Raw genomic sequence first — 19,705 nt, 5'->3', positions numbered from 1 at the left:
CGAGAAGCTTTATCAAATTCGCAGCTCGGGATCTTTGCACAAATGCTTCCGAATCGAGTACCGCGTTTGAGTTACTTGAATGCACCTTAAAACTCTGGCAGATTTCTACGAAATCTTTCGTTTTACGACCAAAGGCAGAAAGAATCGATGCATCTGTGTCCGACTGATCGTTGCATTGTTTGAAGTACATATATGTATGTATGGCTATCCACGTGTGGGACGATTCACGTGTTTGAAAATAATAGGATGAAAATATACCATGGAATGATTCAGGGAATGAACGTTCTGGTAATAAATCTACGCGAATAATTAACAGGCCTTTTTCTGCGAATTTGATATAAAAATGGTATCTGCCAGCCCCGTGCTCCTTAATTTGATCAATAGATACGTACTTTTCAATTATTTCAGTTACCTACAGTACTTTCAGTTATTCGAGCTAGACATTCGAGATCTCTCTCAACGATTTTGCTATTGAAAATGCATTTTGTCTGAAAGCTAAAACTCACCGTTTGCCGTGATCGTCCGACTTCTCGCAAGATCGGACTTGTTACCGACTACAATCACTGATCGTTCCTGCGTGTAGTGCTCCCTCCATAAGTAGTTTAGGGTCTCCTCCGCAACCTGGAAGCTCGTACGGGACACGGTGGAGTAAACCACGATGCACGCATGCGGCTCGTAGGTGGACAAAGAATTCTCTACCTACACGAGATTCGTAAAAGTAATTGCATTAGATACTACTCAGGACGTTCGTTCGTCTTGATAAACTCGTTTAAAATATCTTTTATTCGTTGTTCGATCCTAAATCAAGACGTAAAGATTTAAATTTGTTTTTCTTTTTGCGTTCGAGAAACGCCAACCGTAGTTCTGCCGCAAATATTAAAAGAAAATATCGGTAAGTCAGCTTATCCGAGTAATTAATCTTCGGAATTAATTAAAATATCGTTGTTTATTTGGAGTTAATTTTCTTCTTTGATTCGCCTTTCTCGAGCCAGGTCCCGTTACTTAGCTACTAACTTGACGTTTATCCACCATGTCTATCCATCCAAGTTTTTACTTTTATGCAACAACGTTTCACGGTTAATTGGGTTTCATGTTTATAGAATTTAGGCAAACTCGCGTACTCGGGCGTAGGTGTAAAGTCTTTGAAACGAGAATGGTACTTACGCTCATCTCCACGTGCGGATGATCGATAAATACCATTTCCGACTCCTCGCCATCCAGCAAAATTGACACTGTCTTTTCCCCGAACTCGTCATCTGTCGAACATCATAACTTTCTTCATAACACATCAATATGAAATAGGACGATTGAAAGAATTGGCGATAAATTAAATTTTGTTCGCGAAGCCTGAACCCAATAAAACTGGTCGGTGAAACAGAAAACAACAGTCTTTTGACAGTCTTTTTTATCGAAAGACCAGTTTCTAGCAGCGACAAAAACAACTGGATCTCTGCACGGTTCCAAATGCGAAACGAATAAAAGGAGAAGCGAAAATGGCCAAACCGTGTTATACATATGTTTATGATAAAAATCTTAACGTTCCTAGTCTCTGAGTGTTCGTAATATACCAACATTATGTGATTTAACACGTTTAAGCACGTTTAGAATCTAAGTTCTACATTTCAGACACCGTTCTAATATATTCCTCTCAACCTAATTTATTTAACTAGCGAATAGTATCTCGGAAACAACGAACTTACGATATCTTTCCTCGAATCAAGAAAGAATGTCGTTCTGTTGGCGCGAGTATAAATTAGAAAGCATCATCTTGGAGACGTTAAATGACTGATTATTCAAAACAGAAACACGCGAAGGATGTAACGGAAGGAAAATTAGGTGGGAGTATCGTATGATCATGTGTAGAGCGTAGTGAACAACAATTGTCCTGTAATAGGCCGAAGGCTGCTTCGACAGGTAGGTGTACAATACTATACAACCATGGCGAAAGGCCACATTAACGATCCGCATTGCTAGAGTTACACGAAACCGCCATTATCGCACGCGGCGAGGATCGTGTTCGCGTGGAACGGAAACCGAGGTCAGGCCATTTGGAAAATCGTCAACGAGATTTTTCTCTGAATTACCAAATGGACGAGGACCGACATTCGAATATCGTTACGTCGAAACGTACAAATCGAATCGACGGTCTATTTTCTACGAAGGAAGATCACCTGATTTAATGGCGAATATGTCGATTAAAAAATCGTGAAAATTCTTTGATAAACGGTTTGACCATTTGTCTGGCGATAAACACGATGACGTAGAGCGCCTAACGAACTCCGTTATTAATCATCATTAGATTGTCTCCGAAGAAAGTCTTCCTTCGCTCGTATTTTTCCCACGCAAACAACTTTACTATAGTATTTAATAAAAAAGAAAAAAAGACTCGGAGCAACTCACGGATATGAAAATAGTGAACGTGTTAAACGCGAAGATTAAAATTTGTAAAATAATTGACAAGGAGGAACGGTGAAATTTAATTCCAAAATTCTTCATTAAAAATGGTCGGATAATTAGACATACGAAAAAGTTGGCAAGAAACGGAATACTCGTTATATCCACAACCACTGCCGTGATCTCATGCGTGCATTTATAATTAACGTTCCTCCCCGTATAACCGCCAACTCGTTTAACCAAGTTCCAGCGAGCCAGAATTTCTTTCGCTATTTCTCAACTAGCTTGCTACCAGTGGAATACAGTACCTGCATTCGTTAGAAAGGAATAAGAGAAAAGTTCGATTATTGGCTAAAATATTTATTCGTACGCAAAAACATCCCTTCGGTACATCGGTAGAGCGTAAATTTGAACAAGATATGTTTCGAAGAACCAACCTTTTGCCTGCTCGAATACCTTTCTTTCCTTATCCTCGGTGGAAAAATAGATCTCGAACCATAAAAACTATGGAATATTTAATAACCAAATACGAGGAGACGTATCGTTGGAAGCCTTCGTTGTATCGGGAAAATCAAAAGAATTGCGGCAAACTTTGTTCAGTTCTTCTATCTCAGATGTGTTTCCTTGCGTTTCGGTATTAAACTCTTCTACTGGAACGCCAAACGAACGCCAAGCTCTAACCAGCTTGTCACAGTTCCGGGGTTATCGGGCACAATGGTGATACGATGCATACAAACACAAAGAGACATCGCAAAATAAAATGAAAAAAGTGCGATAGCGAAATTATCGAACCGCTGGGTTATGCTGTAGCAACGGGAAGAAAAGAATAGCCACAGCTCGTGACTCGTTTCAGCAGAATCTCGTTATCGTGCTTTAAACAACGCTCAAAATGTGGTTTTCTTTATTAGAAAAAAGAGAACAAAAAACATAGAGGACGAAAGGAAAATAGGACTCGGAGAGAACACGGCGAAGTAATCCTCTTTTCGCTTCGCTCTATTATTAACTTCGACGTTACACGCGATGTATAGGTGAAATTTAGTTATCGACAGTGACTACAAATACAGAAAAAGGCGTAAAAGAACAGACAGAAAATAACAAACAATAGCTACTAAATTTTTTATATCGATCGACAGAGAATAAAGGATTTGACTTACCCAGGCTAGCATCGTACGTGTTTATGTACTCGCTGGTCATGAACTGCGAAACCAACGCAGTTTTTCCAACTCCGGAATCACCGAGCAGGACCACTCGATATTTCGAGATCTCCTCCATTTCTTCGCTTTCCGTGCTATCCGCTCCCACGCCTTGTCCGCTGCAGCAGGAACCTTCGAACGGCGATCTTTCACCCGAGACATTGCTATTTCTGAACAAAATGTATAAAATTTTACCGTACAGCGACTATTGCGTTGTCGTGTAGGATCGAATAGCACAGAAGCTTCGACTTAATCGTAAGAAAGTATCTCAATTCGATCTCTGTTAAGAAAGATAGAATGTTGTAGGGATGAATTGTAAAATGTTATAAAAATCATGATTTCCACAGGACAGTCAGGCTGGCGTCTATGGTTTTCGCAGCTACGAGCCCTTCCAGCCCAGATCTATAATTATCATCTATAGTTCAACCAATCATCGATCTCGACTCAATAAAGTCCATCGAATTAATTTATCGTAAGTATATAGAACCCGCTGCGAGAGGAGACCGAATCCTATTAGCGAGCTTCGCTCGAACAATGGATTACACGGTTCTTCGTCAAACATGCACATTTAGTATGTTGCATCTAAATAACTTTCAGTTACGATCGTTGTTTACAGAATAATCCTATTATCTCTCCAAATGCAAAATCATGCCCGTTTCAAGAGAAGGAGAAACACGACACGCAGGAGAAACACGTGAGGATTGTTGGGAGTTGCCGAGAATATCGAGAAAATGTAACCATTGTCGCAGTGGCGCGTTTTGTTTCAATTTTGCAGATTGCTTCGCTCACAACGATCGTCGACGTTCTCATGCCGCGAATGTTACCGGTCCTTAATTAGGGACGAAGTCTGCATAAAAGAAATCTGAGTTGAAACAATCGGTGATCTTGATTGTTTGGAACTGGGATGTAATTCAAAGATATAGAAACTATTTCGAAGAACGTAACAAAGCCTTTTGATATTTAGGTGATGCAAATTATAACCGATCAAGTGTGAAATACGAGATTGCATGTTGGCGTGATTCAATCTACCACGGAAATTCAGATAAATATGAATTATTATAAATAACACGTTTCGTATTTCTCAGAATCTTCCATATGTACACGAAATGTTATAAATTTTCCGACTTTTCTTCCGCGAGAATTACTTTCGACTTATTCGAGGAATCGGGTCATCTGAAACGGCAATGCAGCCACAAAAATAAAAATCGTGGAATTTCGCGACTGTGTCGGTTGTTTTCAGCTCCACTGTTCCAGTCACAAACTCGACAAGACACCAATACCTTCCACGAAAAATTTTAATAAACTCGCATCGGTACTCTATCCCTTCTCCATCCTCGACGTTTTCTGAGCAAACGAAAGGGAAAATACGTCTCGACGTGCATCCAGGAGAATGCATGTCGTTAAATTGCATCCATCATATCGAATCTCGTCGACCGACGACGGAACGTTTCTTCGTTTGCATCGTCGGCGTCGATGAAAAATCGTCGGTTAATGGACCAAAAAGCTCTCGAATCGAATGTTTCGGCCATCGAGGGTTCTACGGAGTTGAGTTGAACGGTAGGGGAGAGATCGTGGTGAAATCAATTCCAACGGCGATTGAATTTCCGCCGATGCTACAGAATCAGCGGAACATTACACGAAACATTACGTAAATCCAGATAAGTTTTCGAAGCCTCTGGTCGATTACACGTGAGCCATTCAACGAAACGAAAAGAACCGACAAGTTTCAATCATCTCGCTGGACAAAGCTGAAATTTTCTTAATACCGAAACTTTCGATTTATCGTATGTTTGTATTACTTCGTATACATATACAGCAGATGGGAACGAAATACGACGAAGAAAATTGTTCAAACAATTCACATATCGCGTGGCGGCTTAGTGCACGCTGCTCGTGCACATGTGGATCAAATATCAACCCTCTTTGAGTTGTTATTAAATTTTCTTTCAATTTAAAGGCATCCATATTACACGTACATCTAGTATGCTTGAAAAGAGCGCATCGGAAAGGACGTATTTGTCGTCGAGAGACATAGCTATAAATTCGTGATATTTTGAGAATAAAACCATTTACGTCGATGTACACTCGAACAAAGGTATTCGCTTCTCCATTCCTTCAATTCGCTACTGTGGCAAGGTGACTTCCTCCAATCGACTGTCACGTTTCACCGCGAGCCCTTATCGATCGTATGACGGGGAGCTACATAATCATATTTACGTGCATAATGTTGGACACAAAGCGAGCGCGTGGAAAGGAGCAGTTGCCGATCTGGGATTAACGCAGCAATGGCTCGACGTAAGCAGCGCGCTTGTCTCGATACAATGGAACACGAATTTCAACCTAATAAAACGGAACTCTCTGCTTTCAGCCCCTCAGTTCGATTCAGCGAGTTAAAGTTTTACGATCTTCGTTGCCTTGTAACCGCGTCGGCTAACCCTGTCGAGGAATTCGAGTTTTAAATCGGAATTTCAAGGTTGAACGAGTTGTTCGATCTACAGGAAATTAGTAGAAAATTGCCGGGCATTTTATTTATCGGCGAATAAAAATTGCGAATCGATCACGACATGCACGATTGAGCAGAATAAATAAAAAAAAAATTGTGCCAATGGAGAAACAGCGTGGACATGGTCAAAAATGCCCGAATAACTGAAAAGCAGCCGATATATGTAGCGCGTTTCGCGCGACTGATTTTAATTGCGCTGCGCGGCGGATTACACGAGTAGAAAAGCGGACCACTTTGTACGGTCATCGTGATAATATTTAGAATGCTAATGAGTCCGGCAAAGTAGCAGAATGCGACGAACGTCGCTATCACGAATCATAATTCTCATCGGCTCTTAATTTGCTTGTTGAGTTTATGTTTTTCTCTAGCAGTGATATTTGTTATTTTTCCGCGAAAACACTGTGTTTATTCGTTAATAATTTACGTTAATAACTTGGTCCATTTATTCCGAGAATTTATACCCATTTATTCAGAGAAACGCTGTGACAAGTCGAAAATCTCGACCGACGATTATTCAACTGTTCCTTTTACACGATTTTCAAGACTCGGTCTCGTGGTTCCTCTCGATCGAGACACGCGTCGTGTCCCGGCCAAGAACAATGCTTCGTGCATTCCTCCGGTTTGGCACGTGTGTAAGTACACTTACACGAAACACGAAGATGAGGCTGTAACGTGCAGAGTTATATATAAACGGAGGGACGAGAAAGGGAGAGATCTCTCCGGTAAGAAAACGAAAAACCGGTGCAAATATTTACACCGTCTATTTGAAGAGACGATGGAACGCATCGACTGGGCTCATCTCCTTGGATACGATGTAATAATTGGCGTAATAACAGACGATCACGACGAAAACGAGAGGCAATCTTCACCGGAAGAATTTCTTATCGTCTAGACACAATGGTAGTCGTTTCTTGCTCGACGATCATCTTCCCAACGACCAAACTTTTTTCTGCGACATCTCTGACATGAAATTACACGATCGTCAAGGTTCCTCTTTTTCTCCTTCTATCGTCAGGAAAACACGTAAATTTTCATGAATTAAAAGGACTCACAGAGAGAGAGAGAGAGAGAGAGAGAGAGAGAGATTAAACGTCCACATCAACGTTGATAAAATGGCGATAATTTTGTAGAGAAAATTTTCAGACGAATCGTCGAAAAAAGCGAGTCGAGGTTGACAGCAGAATCCGAATAGCTCGAACATCGATCTTTGCTGGTCACGTTGAATAAGAAACGATGTTGTCGCATTGGAGTATTTCGATGAGATTGCACGCAAATGGAACAGCAAGAAGTTAGAAACAAAGTTGCATTTATCGAATATGGTAAAAAAGCGTAAAAAGCGAGTGGTTTCGGATTTCTAAATTATACTCACATAGAGAATCGTTCGCACTGCGTTCCATCCAACTTCGTTCTAAATCTACGAAACGCGATTTCTTTCAAGCCAATCTTTCATCGAGTCTATTTTCTTGAACGGTAATCGTCGAACGATCGAATTTCCTCGTAGAATTCGTTAATCCTCGCCAACGGCACATTACCACGGACGAACATAAATTCAGAGTTGGCTGTGCGTAAAAGGTTGACGAGGAACGAGAGGCTGGACGATGGAAACCTTTCGCGTAAGCCAGAGAACCGACCTCCCTGCGTGAAACCTATTTTCCCGGGCTCGTTCCCTGTGGGATCGCTCTCGGTGGTCTAACTAACGCCTGGCCGCAAACAAGTTGTGACTATTTTGAGGGGATTCCTACGATGTTTCGAGAGAACCATCCCGCGATGATTGTACAGAGGAAAATTCGTTGGAGGGTATCGATAGAAGTACGTCAATGCAAAATGGACATTTTAATTAAAGAACAATCTCTGTAGCAGGAAACCATTTATCATAGTTTCTATCTAATTTCATCCAATTTTCCATCGAAAATTATTAAATGAAAGTCACCTTGAACGAGCTCGTTACGTCGCGTAGAAATAGCGCAACCTTAGTCATTTTGTTCAAACAAATATAAATAAAAGTACTATTCTAGCGGCAGAATGGTTTGCCAGTATGACGCATGAACGTCATACCAGGCCAATAATTAAAGATTCCCGTCAAACTTTCCGATTAATTCAACGTTGGCTGACAATTACTCGGCCTAGTTCATATGTCATTTGATGTGCGACGTTTGGACCGTTTCCATGGATGAAAATTCGATTTGCTACAATCACTAGCATGCATGAGTCATCAATTATTACACGCATGTAACCGTAGAGAACGCTGATCTTCCACGATCGGAAAGTGACTCATCCTTTAGTTCGGAAAATCAGTCTTTAAATTTAGTGACCGATCACCTTGTGCGTTGAAACAGACTGCCTTGAAAGTATGTCGCAGAAAAAAAATACGAAGACGGTACGTTTACAGAAAATCTGGCAAAATTTCAAATTGCGTTTCCACTGTAAATAGTGCTCAAACGAGGGTGAAACTCGCGAACGTTCGTGAAGAATATGATTCTTAGATTTCGCGAGAATGACTCACTTACATTATGCGAAATTGTTGTGGCTTGAAATAGATATATTTCTTTACATGTACATATTTAAATGGAAGAAGCTCTATTGGAATTTACTTCTTCTTAATATAAACCAGAAGAAACAGAAATTTATAACGGAAGGACCTGCGCCAGAAATAAAGGAAGTATCGTTGTAATGAGAACGTTGAATCGACGTTGGTTTCAGAACGTTTCATCAACGCTATAAAAACTCTCATACTTGATCTATCGTTTAACCGTATCTAATTCCTCGATCATGGAGCTTTTTCCACGAACTTCCCCACCGTGACTTTTTCTCATCAAGAAGACGGATTACGAATCGCTATTTTCCTCAGCATTACACAGAAGCAGCTCTTGGAGGCTCCACCAGATGTGATTTCAAAATACCTTACAATTTCGATGACTGCGATGGCTAAAAAAATTCTCAGGTTTCAAAAATTCGCTTTTCGTTAAATTTTGTCCTAAAGAAACGCGAAATGAAATTATTACAAAGATACACGTAACTGATTATAAATTGGTACCAGTTATCTCGAGACTATCAGAGTACCAATGTTCGACGGCGATGACTAACAATGAGCTAGACGTATGTCGCGGTTGTCGGAAGAACATTGACTCAGCGTCGAGACACGTACGTTGCGAGCCATTCGAAATTCCACGAATATTCCTCGCCGCGTCGTAAAAGCCGCCAAACACGCTCAATATTTTTCACCTTACCCTCTCACCCCCTGACACTCGTGCATCTTTACCGCCACGTGATCGCGGACTTTCCCTCTCCATCATCGGTTACGGGTTTAGAATAACCCAAAGCTCCGCGGTTCGGACCATTCGTGAGTTCGATCTCGAGTTGTTCGCGTCTCCTTTCTTCACGGAAACTTCCTTTGGGAACCGACTGGCTAAGAGAAACCGACGCGCAACTTTCATTGAGTAATGGAGGTCGCTAAAGGTGCGTGCTGCTAATTTCATTTGGTACACGATCGAATCCCTTTTTACTTTTCTAACTCGATTTCCTCCTGTTATTTACGTTCAATCTGGCTTATTTATTTCACTTTCTAATTCTAATTAATGCTATCAGTCATTTCCTGTGACTCGGAATTTTTCGAAATTTGTAAGATAAGATACGTTTAAAATAATCGTGAATCAATAGATCGGATGACGTATTAAGATAATAATTTGTTCATTTCGGCAGTGAACGAAAACGCTGGTAGCCTTGTCGAGCAGTCGATGAACATCACGGCGGAATCAAAATCCGTCTCCACCATGAAATCCATGGAGAGCGTGCAGACCAAGTCCGTCATCGAGTCGTCGACATCCATCAAGTCCGTGACCTCGTCGTCGACGAGGGCGCAGCAGTCCATGGAGTACGAGGAGACGATCGAGTACAGCGACTAGATCCATTATCGTCACACCAAATCACAATTAAAAAACAACAAACGGATACCCTTTTGACGTCGTGCCACGCAGGGGAGAGTTGACACGCGGTATTTTTCACTCGGCTCCAGCTTCGATCCACGTACAATATTATTGTGTTCTCCCGATCTGTTCCAACATTTCCATGTGAAAAATTCGAGAATGAAATAGCCGATGGAAGACACTCGAGAAGCTAGTCGCGTTCTTGTCGACTCCGTCACGCCAGCATGGTTCTATCGAAACGAGATTCAAAGGAAATACGGTTAGTGCCTGGCAGAGAGTCTTTCCTCGTGTCTTGCATGTTGATCTTGGATCGAATCAGGAAGAACGTGCGACTGTGCTACAGAAGCGGTAGGGAACAGAAGGAAGAGTACACGAGTCGAGTCGAATAGCTGATCGACGAGTCAAAGCGTTCACGGCCTTTCGAAGTGGCTTTCAAAAATAACCACTCTCTTTTGCACCGCATACCTGATAATGAAAATAAGAAAAATAAGAAAATGAAGGAACGTTTGGAAGCCTCGACCATGAGCTCTGGCTCTCCTCCAATCGGCGCGGTTCCCCGCCAAATAGCGATTCGCCCTTTCCTTTTCTTCCTCTAAGGATCGTCCCTGATCGTATCACCGATCCTCCTTTAAATACGCAAGCCTCTCCATCATTGTCACGACTTGATCCCACATTTCGTTGCAAACATTCGATTATCTTTGTATAATAAAGTTTCTAAGATATTGTTCTCTGGTTCGTTCAATGCCGATCTCTCACGTTCCCTATCTATAGCGAGCGTTATTGTTGCCGTTTCCGAATAACAACGAGATTGCTGGTTACTTAAGCGACGTGTTTTCAAAAGTAAAAAGACAGCTCGTCGACATCCATGCCCTTCGTTGAAAACCGTAAGCTGATTCCACGGTTATCTTGAATCCTCACAGAAAAAGAAAAGAAGAGAAAACGCTTGAAGAATCGTTGAACGATTACGTTTTGTTCATATAATTTTTCAGAGTTTTTTAAACGACTGATTGCCAAAAATTGCTGGAAACGACGCAACAGTAGTTTCGTCGACTGTCGTTAATTTTCGTGTCACCCTTAAACTTTCGACCTTGGTGGAACGCGTGCAGCGATTGCAAAAGAAATGTCATCGTTCCTGGTCATGGCGAGTCATGGACGTCCGACAATTCAGCTGGGTTCAACGTCGTTTTCGAGATCCAATTAAACAACGTTAAATGAGAAACGTGAAAAAGGGGCAATACGACCGACGTTTCCTCGTTTACGATTGCTAATATCTCCCCCTTGCGAGAAACGTATTCGAATTAAAATAGAAATCGACCCGTCGACGAAAGCGAGATTTCTACGCGATCGACAAAATTTATTCAAGCCCTTCTCATCGACCGCTTTATTCCATTTGTCGATCAATCAAGAATATCTCCGTTTAGATATAGGATACGATTATGTCGTAAAAGATAAAGAGGAAGATTTCTTCGTGCATTTAAAAAATGAAGTTGTAGTTGACTCATTCTCGGCAGCGACGAATTAACTTGTTCGCCTAGTGCGTAAATTATCCGAATGAGAAGGAAAACGAAGATCGTTTGTTAAGTGACAACAAGTAGAAACCGGAAGTTCAAGCAACGATGATATATGCGAAGATTTATAAACGTCATTCTTCAAACGTAAGAAACAGAAAGAGAGAAGTCTCGTTTAAAGGAACGATATTAAGAAATAAATTAGAAGATCCGTGAGAGAAAGAGAGAGAGAGAGAAAGAGATGAATTTGTTCAATGAAATATACAGGGTGGTTGGTAACTGGTGGTACAAGCGGAAAGGGGGTGATTCTACGCGAAAAAAGAAGTCGAAAATATAGAATACAAATTTCTTTTTAATTTTTTTCTTTTTTTTTTTTGAATTTTTCCATCGAGACAACGATCCACAGTGAGATCCGTTATAACGTACCGCACGCGTACCGAGCGAAAATTCAGAGTCGATTTTCTCGAAAACAAAGCCTCAAACGAAAAATGTTTATTCTATATTTCCGACTTCTTTTTTCGCATAGAATCACCCCCTTTCCGCTTGTACCACCAGTTACCAACCACCCTGTATATGACAGTACGTTGGCTTTTATTAATACACAATCCGGCATCGAAAACTAACGTTGAATTTTGCGTACCGATTTAACTTGCATGACAAATTTGACTGTAAACGAATCACTGGGTAACAATTTGTTGAAATACACAATACGATATAAAGTGCGAAGTTAACCTTAGGAACTCCATTAATTCACTTGTTGTTGCCGAAATTAAGTGCCACTCTCTTGGGTGGGGGGGGGGGGCACACAGCGGACGCGAGCGAAAGTTTAAATCGCCAAGGTACGAGGGTTTTCTCATTTACGACTTCTAGTTTAGGGAAGACAGCCGTCTAAATATGGAATGCCGGGAGCGTGGAAGAAGTTTCCATCTCATCGACAAGCTTGATAAATACGCTCGAATGTCCGCGAGAAAATGAATATCAGGAAACCATGGAAAATGTCCAGAAATGAATTTTCCTTTATCTCGACAGGATTGCAGAATTATGCGCTAAAAATACGTAGTTGGCAATTGATCGCTGGCAATCGGAAGATCGAAATTTGGAGATTTTAAATTTAGTTTGATACTAATAGGAGGTTTATATAGGAGCCAGAAATTTCATCCGCGTTTTCATTTGTAAGAAAAATAGCTTTCAAAGTATACGGTTTGGCCATAAAGCAACTCCTCATAAGAAGCAATTTTTTCCCTATTTTGTAACATAGCCGAGATATATCAGCAGGATAAAGATATTACCTGCGCCGCGTGTATGTGGAGTTTCCCCCATGCGTGGATTTCATTTATGAAGGATAGCTCGTAAATTTTTGCAATCTCGTTCATTGTTTTAAAACATATCCTGATGAACGTCCATTAACCGAAAATCATAATCGAAATTATTTTCCACTTCGACGTACCCCGTTGCGTGAACTTTCGCTTTTTAATTCTTACCTAAATGTCTTCGTTAGAAAAGGGGCCACGCGTTTTAACGTGATCGATTTGTCAAGGATTTTATCACAACGCGAACGCGATTATCTTATCGAACATGGTATCAGGAACGCGATCCCCAAATAAACATGCCTTTCCTGCGCTTATCACTGGCGAATTAAATTTTCGGCATGGTAGCTCTGATTGTCATAAATTTTTATCGTGACAATCAGTTTAACGGGGACGAAGTACAAGCGCCATTCCCATGGGTATGAACGATTTTTCTCTGTCAGGGAAGGGAAGACTTATGGCCTCTCGTAACGAAAGTCGAAGACAAACGAATGAAAGCGCGAACGTAGCGCCACGATACTACCTCTACCTCTATCCGGTCGGAAATGTCATGTGCTCCATGGTTGCTAAAAAAATGAATTTTCGAGAGACGAAAGCAAAAATCAATCGATCTTCTTTCACGACTGGAACAGCTTGTTTTATTAAAAGCAACTAGATCGAAGAGTTTAATTTACAAAACGATTAATTTAAACGACTATTATCGCGATTCTAATGCGTAGAAATTAAGGATACGGGGATCGATATCGTTCGACTGAAATATACCGTTGAAGACGATGGCCGAGGTTGGCTCGAAGGTATTAGAATCATAGTAGGGAAGTCGACAAACGTGCTCCATTAATTCCGTTTCCGCTGAATCCTCTAATACCCCCGCCAGTACAACGAGATTCTCTAGCGGGCGAACAAGTGTGAAAAATGATGAGGTGAGAGCGATGCAAATTGGGGGACAAGCAAGCGCATGATTAACATACTGTAATTGAAATTACGGCAGTCGGATTCGATGCCGAATGCCTCTGGAAAATATATATAATACAAAGAGCGTTGAATCCATGTTGTATTCGATTTCTGTAAAAGTTGGAGAACAAAAAAATTTTCTGGCAATATTATGATGTTAAACGAAATATCGATGTTTTAAGTTCACATATTTAGTGGCTGAAAAACCGAGAATGAATCACGTCGCGATGCAATTAATTATTAGCAGGGCAATGATATGAAAATTGAAATCGGCCTGATAAGTTAAATCCCAGTGATAGAGAGTGATCGATGGAACGAGCATGTCGCGCATTTTGCCCGTCATTGTTCTCGTTCTAGATCGGATTCAACGCAATTCAATGGAAACGAAAGGAAGCAAGAATACTGATCCTGTATACGGCGGACCGCTCGATTATCTGCTTTGAAATTCCCGAAATTGTAGATCGTTCGATCGTTCGCTTCTATTCAAAAAATATTAGAACGCGATATGCTTCAAATTTTTCGTCCAGTGCTCTGCACAATCGAGGCACCATACAAATTCTTAATTTTTCAATTTTCGTACGTTTCGCTTCAATTATTTCCTACTGAAACATACTTATAACGAGTTTTCACAATCGCATACACAGAAGAAACATAATTCTTAACAAGGATTAATTACCTGCTACTATTGACAGAAGTGTTGCTCCTGCTACGTCTCGAGATAATCGAATCACCACGATTAACGACGCCTTTATGGGTGATGCTGAATGCCCGAAGTCTATACAGATCCTCTCCGGCTCTCGGATTGTACGCTTTCTCTGGTAAACTATGTACTCGCGGCCTGATGTGATCTGGCACTGAAACACATTGATAGACAGTTAATTAAAGCCAGGCTATTAGTTCAAATAGACAAACAAACAATATAAACAGATATCGCTTGGATATTCGATTAATTAGATAGTTATCTTCGTTTTCCATTTGCTCCCTCGGCTATTCGTCCTTCCGAATTTCAATGAACGTAATGAACGTCAAATAAATCTCTGAAAAATCTATAAGACAAATATATACATGTACGTAGGAAGAGCCGTTTTCACGCATGAAGAAGAAAACAAACAGGGAAATTTTAAGAATAATTTAATCGAAAAATGCTGCTAGGACTGTCCTCATCGCGTACCAATCGAAGACTGACTCTCTTTCCGTTGTTCGCGCATACACACGATTCAACTATCGAGTCGGTTCGCACTTCAAGATACTTTGTCTTACCGCGGTTAACATTTCTACATACTTACATACATATTGGAAAGTGACGAGATCAATTTTAAGCCAGGATTACAAGGACGTTCCATACGTCGCGTATTGTACGTGCGCTTTTTCTGTTGTACGGCTGGATGAGTGTCGTATACGCTGCGTGCTACACGCCGACACTAAACATTGTATCGCATTGCCAGTGTGCTGTGTTTCCCGCGTGAGACACGCGACAGGCGGCGTAAAGTATGTCTGTGTAGTTCCAGTCTTAAAGCGAAGGGTACGCGAAAAAAGAGTAAATAAACCGATGGAGGAGTGGAAGGCAAAGAGCTTGATAAGTTCACATCTGGTAAAAAGAAACCCTCGATCTACGTTAAACAAACTACCACCATTTTTTTTTTCTTACTTTTGGAAGTTCTCCAATTATGTAAATATACATAAATATACGAGCAAAGCTTTCGAAGCTTCGAAGGCTTCCCAATTTCCTGTTCGAACAGCTTGCTAACTATCGAAACGCTTTTTCTCCCTACTTAGCAATTTTGGTTCACTCTTCTTTCTTCGCTCTTAAAATATAAAGGGAAAACTGTGTTCGAATCGTCGTTTTGTAATACATGAACTTGAAAACTGTTTACAATCGCCGTTTCAATCACCAAAACTCTCGAATTCCAAACGAAAATTCCATTCGCCAGCCCTGTAAACTCCGCAGAATTTCATTCGCTTTTTCAACGCGGTTTAATGCAACTGGTTTCCAACTAACTTTCATGGTATACCATCCTATTCAACTTTTTCAATATTTTTCTGTGGGCTCCATCGCATCGATAAATATTTATGTAGGTATAATGTAGTTTAGCCGAACGACTATTATACGCGAAGAATTATAATCTACGTCACGTTGCATGTACATATATTTGAATAGAAGTATTACTTAGCAGAAATGCGAAATGAAGGGGGACCTTAACGTTCGGACGTAATCCAGTATTCAAAGGGTCTGCGAAATACCATAACAGACCATGGGTCTTCGTTGGTTTACAGTGCGGTCACAACCAGCTCATGCATACTACATCAGATCCTATGAACCACCCAGGGAATGGCCAATCGTGGAATAAATTTCTGCTCAGAGTCTTGCAATTATTTCTATAATCTTTTTATTTATATATCCCTTTATTATCGAGTTAATTAAATCTTCAACAGAGTCCGTACCCTCGGATACATTCAAAAATACCTCTACCACCTACGCAATACGTGCTATTCGTGGTTTCATCTACGATAAGTCTGTTTAATCTGTTGCAACGAATAGTGTTCATTCTCTAATTTATATCAATACTATCAATACGTTTTAAACTCTCGTCTATTCTGATTTAACAATAGAAATATCGTACTACTGTACCACAAAACACGTACCACAGAAATAAAAATGAAAAATTAGACCTTTCCAGATTCAGAAACTATTCGAGCTAATACTGTATCGTTGTAAGTTTGTAAAGTTTCTATGAAAAATTGTGGATTGGTCATTTTTGGTCGTTCTGGTAATTCAGATGAATCAAAGTGGCCAAAAATTGCACGATCTCCTTACTATCTGTGTCCAACAATGAATAATCGAATTCTTAGTGGACGAAGCAGATGAAAATGGCAGCTGAAGAATCGTTGCGTCAAACGAACGGCCGCGGAAGAAATAATTTTACCGGTAACCTTGCACGAGCAACAGTTCGTTAACATACAAGGACAAGTTCCAAAGGTGGATGAAAATTGAACCAGGAACACGTGGCGTACACGACGACCGACAAAGCGGGCATTTAATGCGGTTACAGGTCGACGAGGCACTCAAGAAGTTCGTCTCCCGAGCCGAGTATCTAATTACGGCAACGACACTGGCTAAAACTTTGCCTAGTCGAAATTGGCGGCAAGTTTTCATCGATTCGAAGGGAAATTCCAATGCCCTCGAGCAATAGGAAGCTTAGACGAGCAAATGGGAGCTTCGATGACTATCATTTGGAACTACGAATGAAATCCGATCTCCCAAGGTATTTCGGAGGTAGGTCGAGAAAAGATAAAGCCCCCGCAAATTGAGAGACAGCGAAAGCACAGATTGAACTTGTTACTACGCTCAGACTGATCTAGAAATAAGAGTACAACGAGGCAAATACAACGGAGGGATTCGATGAAAAAGTAGTACAAGTGCATCTTCCATTAAAAGCGAGATAAGTAGAGAAAACAACGTATTAATTACGTAGAGAGCTTTGTCACGTCTGTATATCTCTAAGCTTTTACAAGTACTTGTAGTAACGTGTTTGAGGCATACGGATTTCTCTGTTAGATTTTACCCTTATTTACATTTCTTGACAATTAACAAAAAAATTAATAATTCGGCGAAAACAATCAAATCTTAAATTTTATGCCAATTCTCCGAAAGTAAAAATAATCAAGCTTCGAGTTAACTTAAATCTGACTCGCAAACATTTTCGGCTCGTTTTTCCTTTTTCTCTGAATTAAAAAAGAACGGTAGTTCGCATGAAGCTTAATTGTCCACAATTTAGGTAAAAAACACAATGCCCGAAGGCTTTCTCGAAACAGAAGCAGCACAAAGAAGTAGAAGGCGGTGAATAATTAAACCGGACGCAGAGGAAATGACGAAGCCAATGGAGAAAGCAGGAAGAATCCCGAGGCGTTCGAGACAAAGGCGACCCGTGTCTGACCTAGTCCATCCTATTCCACTACGTTTATCCTATCGACGTATATATCATTGCATCGCATCGGTTCGGTTCGTTTTATACGCGTCTTATCTGAGGAATCGGTAACGGTAAATGGGAATATCACCGGACTCGTTCTTCCCTCTAAATATTTGCAGACTGGCAACAATACGCCGAGGAATTTTTGTCAACAAAAATTCGCAATATCGCGCGTGCCACGGGAAAGAAGCCGATCATAAAAGCATTCGACAAAAACCACGCTATCAAAGAACAACGCTCCCGACTGGCGAGCGTATCTGAGCATGTACATTTCCGCGATCATTTTTCCCTCTTGAAAACGATTGTGTCGAACGTTTTGTTGTCGGTTATCTCCTGGACACCCACATTTCTAGCGCTTACTCGTACTTTTCCTCTTATTCACTACGTTATATTTTATACAGAAGGACATTTCTCCGCTCTGAGATTTTTTTAATCGTATTGGTTAAAAAACAAGAGGAAGAAAGAAAAAGGAATGGAAAGAACGATGTGTATTATCATTTAACTGCAAATATTTATCCTCCACTTATCGTTAGATGTTTTGTATATTTAAATCTCTCATAAATAACTATATAAACGACTGCGGTCTAGTTTATCATCATGCATATCGTGTTTATCATCATAAACATGGGAACAATAATTTACATGTCGCATCAATTTTCTATTTCCGACCAGTACTCTCGGTTATTAATGAGAATCCGCCAGCCGTCGGGAAAAAACTCATTATCAGACGAGATTATCACGGCGATCTACGAGAACGTGTCTCATTTTTCCGCGTTCTCCCCTCTCTACTGCTATTTCTCCACCGGAATGTAACTGGTTGACCAACACGGCATCCTAACATCGCTAATCCTAATATCACATGTCGACGATGGTTTTGTTCCATCGACAGAGGTTGTCATTGGCTTGGTTATTTGCGGAAAGTATTTACCCAACGGACGTCGGCCGCGTAATTAATTTCCGCCGTGCAGATACGGCCGTCTCGGATACTCCTGGGTAATCTGTCAGTTTGATACGTTCCGCAGCTTCAATGCCGCTAGGAAATCCATTCAAGGGCAGATCTACAAGCTATCCCCACCGCGAAACATCGACACACGGGGGCAGGGATTACCTTGGTGATCCTGTTCGCGATATTACCTAACCCTCGATGGTTCTTCAACCGAAGGAAGCGGAGGAACCTTTCCTTTTCCACCCTCGTTGTGTTGAAACGCAGATGAAAAAGCGTTTTCAATGTAAATGGAGTTTGAGCTGCGTGGCATCTACGCGAATGCAAAGTGATCGGAGTGACTGAATTTCTTTTACTTTCCCTTGTTTCTCGTTAAAGCGCAACAACGTTTTCATGAACGAATAGACGTTAGATATTGGAAAAATTCAACATTTAATAGGTTCGTTCAATCGAGACGAATTTTCATAGGGATTTGCATGATTAGTCGCTCAATGAACGAATTCGGCAAGACCACGTTGAACATCGTGATTGTACGATAGTTCATTCCGCGGCTCGCTGTTAGATTCAGATATAAGGTGACATAAATTAGACGTGTATATTTATTTCGTTGGGGGAAACCTCGTTCCACATTCGAATTGCGTATTGAAAGTTTTAAACCAGGGCAGGCAGCGCGGTGCCGTCGCTGCTTCCGATACCATTCAATGTAAACAGTAATGTACGATTAAAAACGCCGGTAACAATGGTCGATCTGATAACTCGACCCCGTTCTACCGAATCTGCCGCTCAATTGTTACGACTCGGTTACGAAAATTGACAGGAAGAAAAATATCGTGAAAATTCCTACGTCTAACTAAAAGCTGGAATGCCTGATAAAGTTATACGAGTAAATATAATTCTCTGTCATTTAAATTGCTCTGAAGAAAGAAAGATCCAGCGATGATAACAATTGCCGACCATGAAACACGCACAGTCTGCTTTTACGTAGTAATCCATCAAGGATCAAAAACATATCTAA

At 40.8% G+C, this 19,705-nt stretch overlaps 1 protein-coding gene and 1 long non-coding RNA gene across 6 annotated transcripts in view; one reads left to right on the top strand and one right to left on the bottom strand.

Annotated features, from left to right (window-relative positions):
* Positions 1 to 19,705, bottom strand: part of LOC138181705 (uncharacterized) — a 33,976-nt gene that overhangs the window by 2,534 nt on the left and 11,737 nt on the right. For all 4 annotated transcript variants that reach the window (XM_069116784.1, XM_069116785.1, XM_069116786.1 and 1 more), the window contains exons 4-7: positions 14,456 to 14,633; positions 3,549 to 3,757; positions 1,165 to 1,256; positions 507 to 699 (exon numbers count right to left, since the gene is read on the bottom strand). In XM_069116784.1, coding sequence (XP_068972885.1) covers positions 507 to 699; positions 1,165 to 1,256; positions 3,549 to 3,757; positions 14,456 to 14,633 — 672 coding nt within the window. The remainder of the gene's footprint in view (positions 1 to 506; positions 700 to 1,164; positions 1,257 to 3,548; positions 3,758 to 14,455; positions 14,634 to 19,705) is intronic.
* Positions 8,345 to 10,739, top strand: LOC138181716 (uncharacterized). 2 transcript variants are annotated; one of them, XR_011173581.1, is made up of 3 exons: positions 9,017 to 9,031; positions 9,128 to 9,546; positions 9,790 to 10,739. It is a non-coding gene; the product is annotated as an uncharacterized LOC138181716 (long non-coding RNA). The 2 variants fall into 2 exon arrangements; XR_011173580.1 differs by having other exon boundaries at positions 8,345 to 9,546.

Source organism: Bombus flavifrons, chromosome 7 (genome assembly GCF_040668555.2).
Source record: "Bombus flavifrons isolate JBK064 chromosome 7, iyBomFlav1_principal, whole genome shotgun sequence".
In the NCBI taxonomy this organism is placed as follows: domain Eukaryota; kingdom Metazoa; phylum Arthropoda; class Insecta; order Hymenoptera; family Apidae; genus Bombus; species Bombus flavifrons.
The sequence above is the reverse complement of the archived record's forward strand: the minus strand, read 5'-3'. Positions and strand labels throughout refer to the sequence as shown.